This window comes from Numenius arquata, unplaced genomic scaffold (genome assembly GCF_964106895.1).
Source record: "Numenius arquata unplaced genomic scaffold, bNumArq3.hap1.1 HAP1_SCAFFOLD_257, whole genome shotgun sequence".
Classification (NCBI taxonomy): Eukaryota; Metazoa; Chordata; class Aves; order Charadriiformes; family Scolopacidae; genus Numenius; species Numenius arquata.
In genome coordinates this window covers 139,426-145,552 of record NW_027414631.1, presented here as the reverse complement: position 1 = coordinate 145,552, position 6,127 = coordinate 139,426, and the positions used below count along the sequence as shown (strand labels likewise).

General features: G+C 53.2%; 1 protein-coding gene across 1 annotated transcript; it reads right to left on the bottom strand.

The window, feature by feature from the left end:
- Nucleotides 1–761: 761 nt before the first annotated feature.
- On the bottom strand, nt 762–1,823 carry LOC141478097 (olfactory receptor 14J1-like). The gene has a single exon (XM_074167232.1). The coding sequence runs from the start codon at nt 1,797–1,799 to the stop codon at nt 762–764; it is 1,038 nt and encodes a 345-aa protein (XP_074023333.1). The 5' UTR covers nt 1,800–1,823.
- Nucleotides 1,824–6,127: the final 4,304 nt, after the last annotated feature.

The window sequence follows — 6,127 nt, the reverse complement described above, 5'->3', positions numbered from 1 at the left end:
CTGAGAGGGTCAGTTTGGTCCCAGTGTCAGATGACCATGTCTACGGGCAACAGGTGAGACAGAGGAGGTTCGTTCCTCACTAGTGATGTGCGGAAAGCAGACTCCACAACCTGTGGGGTTGTAAAGTAGGTATGTTTATTCAGCGCCGGGCAGCACGGGGGGTCACCCCACCAAAATCGTGCGCGCCCACCGTGGCAGTTAGCTTAGGATTTATACAATCAGATCTTACATATTCAAGGGGCGCCTATACATATCCATAACCTTTCCCCGAAAAGGCGGTCTTTATTACAATGAGTTACGAGAAATCATTTCCATAGTCTCCACCTTTAACTCCCCCCCAGCTGCACGTGCGCAGTGTTTCCCGGTGGTCGTGGGCTGGGGTCTCGGGGATGAAGGCCATGTCTTCCTCGCTGTGTACTTCTCGCTCTTAATGTTAATGTGTTGCTCCAGGCCACGGGGTTGGGAAACCAGATGATCACTCTGTCAGGACAACTGAATACCAATTGTTCCCTTATCTTCCATCGAGGCCGACATGACCACTTTATGGTTTCAACACATCCTTTCTTTGCCTAAACACCTTGGCAATGGCTTTAGGCTATAGATACACAGTTTAAGCCAAGCAATGGCCCTGCTATTAACCCTTGAGTGTTATTTCCCCTTATCACTAGCAGCAAGTGGAATCCCAGCTTTTGTGAAGACACATAATAGCCACAGATCACCACAAAATTATAATGATAGTGATGATAATGCAAAAGAAAATGCTAATGAAGGTAGAATAATATGTCTAAAAAGAGTAATACCAACAAAAACAAAAGGATTGAAATGGGATAGCCTGACAATCTTTTGCAGAGAGTGATGGGAAGCTTATCATTATTGAGGAACACCCATGAGATCAGTTTCCACAGGGCATCCTTGAGCTCCTGGTTCCTCACACTGCAGATGAGGGGGTTCACAGCTGGAGGCACCAACGAATACAGAATTGCCACCACCAGGTCCAGGGATGGGGAGGAGGTGGAAGGGGGCTTCAGGTAGGCAAACATGGCAGTGCTGATAAACAGGGAGACCACGGCCAGGTGAGGGAGGCACGTGGAAAAGGCTTTGTGCCGCCCCTGCTCAGAGGGGATCCTCAGCACAGCCCTGAAGATCTGCACATAGGAGAAAAGAATGAAAAGAAAACACCCAAATGCAAAAGAGACACCAAGGACAAGAAGCCCGACTTCCCAGAGGTAGGACTCTGAGCAGGAGAGCTTGAGGATCTGGGGAAGTTCACAGAAGAACTGGTCCACAGCATTGCCCTGGCAGAGGGGCAGTGAAAATGTATTGACCATGTGCAGGAGAGCATGGAGAAACCCACTGCCCCAGGCAGCTGCTGCCATGTGGACACAAGCTCTGCTGCCCAGGAGGGTCCCGTAGTGCAGGGGTTTGCAGATGGCAATGTAGCAGTCATAGGCCATGATGGTGAGAAGACAATACTCATCTACAATCAAGAAGACAAAAAAAAAGAGCTGGACAGCACATCCTGCGTAGGAGATGGCCCTGGTGTCCCACAGGGAATTGGACATGGCTTTGGGCACAGTGGTGGAAATGGAGCCCAGGTCAAGAACAGAGAGGTTGAGGAGGAAGAAGTACATGGGGGTGTGGAGGTGGTGGTCACAGGCTACGGCGGTGATGATGAGGCCGTTTCCCAGGAGGGCAGCCAGGTAGATGCCCAGGAAGAGCCAGAAGCGCAAGAGCTGCAGCTCCCGCCTGTCTGCGAATGCCAGGAGGAGGAACTGGGTGATGGAGCTGCCGTTGGGCATTTGCTTCCTCTGCGCAAAGGGCCTGGTCAAGGACGAAAACACAGATGAGGACAAGTTTGGAGAGATTTATCCGTGCAAAACCTATTACATGTCTTAGAGAAACCACCCACGTAGCCTCTGCCTTTCCAGTGGTGTAGTGGAGAGGAGGGGACTCTTCTTTGAAGAAGGCGGTCCTGCTGTGCAGCAACAGCTAAATAGGAACCGGGAGTGATCTCAGGGCAAATCTACTCGTGCTTTCAAAGAGCTTTTCAGCATTGTCCTTCCCAATTCACCAGATTGCAGAACTGTGGAGGTTTCATTTTGTTTATATTTTTCCTGTTACTCTTCTCACGTCTGGGGAGTGTTTTTTGAAGGCAGACATCCCTGGTGCTTCTGCTACACTGCAAGTGCTATCCTTAGAGTCCTGGGAGGCAAAGGGACAGACCCCTGGTGGAGCTGGAGGAGAGCTGGTCTGTCCAGCAGTCTTGCTCCCAGCTGTCCTTGGCTCACACCTCTTTGGTCCGCATGATGACCCCACTCAGATGTTCCCCTGAAAGGAAATTGGACGCTGCTGGGAACAGGGGAATCCAGATTCAAAGTGCAGGTGATCCCCACACAGCCCTCCCCAGGGAAGATCTGTGTTCTTGTGGATGCCCTAAAAATGGGGTGTCCTTAACGGACAGTCAGCCTCTTCCCCATGCCCTGGACTGCTTTGCCCAGAGCCACCTTGCACCCACGGAAACATGGGCATGGCAGGACCTGCAGGATCAGCTGGTGAGTTGCAGCTGAAACCCCCCTTTCCCAGCAAACCTGAAAACAAGAGCAGCAGCAACACCGGGAGGGGTGGAGAAACAAGGAGGAATGTTCCAGGCACTTGGGAGAGTCTCCTCTGTCGCAGAGGAGGCAGCGCCTGCCCTGGACCCTGTGAGCTTGAGGGCAGAGGCTCTGCTGGGTGGGAGAGGAGACCGGTGCTCCTCGACTGGGGGAAAAACATGTTCAGCGAAGGGCTGACCAGGAGGTGCCCAGATCTCCCCTCCCAGCCTTGGCTGCCAGCAATTTCCTCTCACCCACTGCCCCTCTCTCCGCTGCCTGGAGCTGTGCTTGCCAAGAGCTGTTTCTCTGTCCCAAGGTCTCCCCCCGTTACTGCTCACAGACCCCATTTCACCCTCTGGGTGCTCAGCTCTGCCCTGCAGACCCCTCCTGGCAGCAGGGCACTGCCCAGGGCCATCTGTCTCTTGGCAAATCCTAAGGAGCAGATCAGATGAATCCAGAAGAGACCATAAAGGTGACATTGGTGCTTTCTGTAGACTTTATCAGGTTCCTTGGGAACTTATTGATAACTCACTGTAATGCTGGAGGAATCTTGGAGATTTGTCCAAAACTGAAGGAACCACCACCGTTCACCACCACCACCACAGCAGGAATCTGAGAACACCTTTACATAAGGTAGCCCCTGCCTTGATATGCTCCTTGAAAAGTCCCCTGTGAAAAGATCCTGGTGGTAATGTGGAGCTGTGAGCAGCCCTGACCCATGGAGAACCCTCTTGAAGACAGAGTGACTTTGCCCTGATGGGGGTCACGCTTTCCATCCACAGCTTCTCTCTGCAGTGCCATGGGGAGCTCCCCGGGTGGCTGAGAGCTGACCCTGGCAGGCGGCAGAGTCCCTGCCCCGGCACACAGAGCCCTGGGGTGCAGGGACCCTGCTCGGAAGGACAGCCCTGGGCACCCCTGGCTGCACACCCACCTTCACCCCCTGCAGCCGTCCCTGGGAAAAGGCAGCCGTCATGCCCTGTCCCTCTGAGGGTGCATCAGGAAAGACGTGCTCTGGAGCACATCCTCTTCTTCTACAGCAGAGAAACTAAGAGAGTCCTCCTGACGGATCCCATCAGCTGTCAGATGTACCAGCTGTAGGAGATCCCTCCAGGAACTGCAGCTGCGTTGCCCTGCACCCAGAGACTTACCACGTAGAGGGCTGTGAAGATTTCTGCTCCAGTGAGCTCTCAGCATCCTCCCACTCCCAACTGCCTTTACACTCTCTCAGCCGTGCAGGTCTCCCCTCGCTGCCTGCAGGCAGCGCCCCCAGCCCTGTTCCTGGGCAGAGCTGTCTCTCTGCAGCGCTGCCCATGGCCATCAGCTCCCTCCATCCCAGGAGCCCGGCCCAGCTCAGCAGCAGAGGGAGCATCCCAAGGCAGCACGTCCTCTGCCCCTCTGGGCTCCCTCCAGGTGTCCCTGGGGCTCCAGGGGAACCTGCTGTGAAACAGGATGAAGTCATCCCTGATGTTCCCTCCCTCAGCTGGGGAGAGACACTTCTTTCCAGAAGTATCTGTTCTCCTCTCAGAATTACATGTAAATGTCACCTTTCTTGGGCTTATTATTAGACAGGACACCCAGAGAGTGACAGGCAGGGACCCCCGTTATCCCTGCTGAGGGAAGGGATCCCGCTGAGTCAATGGAGCATCTCATTCTGTGTTTCTATTCCGAGCATTGGAACAAACCTCAGCTCCCTTTCCATGCCTGCCACAAACCCACAGGAGGTGGGATTCCTCTGGCGCAGGGGTTGAGGTGTGCACAAAACCAGGCTCCCGCGTGTGAGCTCCTTGTCTCAGCTCCCACGTTCATCCATGGAGATGGAGGGCGGGATTGGGCTGTTCAGACACAACGCTGGTGACATTGAAGGTGTCAGGGGTGATCAAAGATACGTGCGGGGAACTGCAAGCTCTACTGGAGCCGTTCATAGAGACAGGGCAACATCTCGGGGATCCTATATGAGCCTGGTGGGAAATCCTTTGGCCAAGTGAACTGACCGCTGATGCCCAAATAAAGGCCAGAAGAATTTTCTCCTACTCGTTATGTTCATGGCAGTTTTTTGGAGTTCTTCATTTGAACAACTGCAGTCCTGTGCCCCGGGGAGAGCAAGGTCTCTCTCCTTTCCATCAGCTGAATTTACCAGATCTCCAGTGCCTATAGTGGCATTTGACCCATGGTCAGCCCCACGTTGCCTGACAGAATTGAGGGCACCTACTCAATTTAATGTTCAAATCCAGACCCACAGAGCTACATGAGATGCCGAGGATGCCATGGACTACACAGGACCTACAGGAACGCAGTTCCCCCCTTCAGGGCAGATTCTTTGCCGCAGTTACCACCAGTGAGGTCTCCCAGGCCCTTGTGCTTTGAGGCAGGACTCTGGAGGAGAAGAACCAGCCGTGGATGGGGATCAGACCAAGGGTTACTTGAGCAAACTACACCCTTAAAAGTCTATGGGACCAAAGGGTTTGCCTCCAAGGGTGCTGAAAGTGTCTCTTTTCACCAGGAGGTGCTGGACTTTGATGATCCCAGTAAGAAAGGCACTCAGACACCATAAGGCATCCTTTAAAATGCTCTTCATGAGGTCTAGCACTTGTAAGGGGAGTATCACAGAAGCAATCTCGCGTCCTTTTTGATGGTGGGAACCCCAGGAGATGTAGCATTAAATGGACATTTGATGCAAATGCAGCAAACCATGCAGATCCCATCCACAGAAGACTGTCTCCTGGTTTGGTGTCGTGGTTTAGCCTCAGACGGCAACAAAGGACCAGGTGTCAGCCGCTCGCTCAGATCGGGCCCTCCCCCCGCCAGCGCGGCCGGGAGGGGAGAATCGGAAGAAAAAGGCAAAAACTCGTGGGTTGAGACAAAGGTAATTTAACAGAACAGCAAGGGGAGCAAGAAACAACAACAATAATAACACCGACAGGGGAATATACAACCACGAGTACGATACCACCGCTTGCCGACCGCACCCGGGATGCCCCCCGACCGCTCCGCTCCCCTGGGGGATGACTTCCTCCTCCCCCCGCCCCCGACTTCCTGCCCCTCCCCTTCCCCGGCTAGCTCCTGTTATCCCCTGGGCATGGCTCACATGGGATGGAATACCTGTGTCCCTGCTAGGTCCTGGGGAGAATTAACCCTATCCCCACCAGACCGAGGACATCATCCACCCCTTATTCCATATCATTTCATGCCATTCCCAGATCTTACAGTTTCCAATTAAATACTATCAGTTTCCCCTGACATGCATATATATATATATATATGTATATCTCCATACAGGCGTAATGTCCTTAGTCTGTGGGCCATCACTCTAAAATGTCCGTTGAGTTCATTTAGTCCATGACTTCGAGCTCTATCTGTTAGAACAGTCCCTCAGGGCATGTAAGATGGCGTGTGTGGAGCTGGACTGTCGCATGCTGTATTCTTGGGGCTTGTGGCTGATGTATCTGGTGCGGCTCATGTCCATGGTCCATGGGTTGAAGATGTTGATCTCAATTAAGTTGCTGGACGCCAGCTGCTGAGGTCAGTTCTGGTCCCTT

Excerpts from the sequence above, each read along its gene's own strand:
- LOC141478097 (XM_074167232.1), bottom strand. The coding sequence starts at position 1,799 with ATGCCCAACGGCAGCTCCATCACCCAGTTCCTCCTCCTGGCATTCGCA.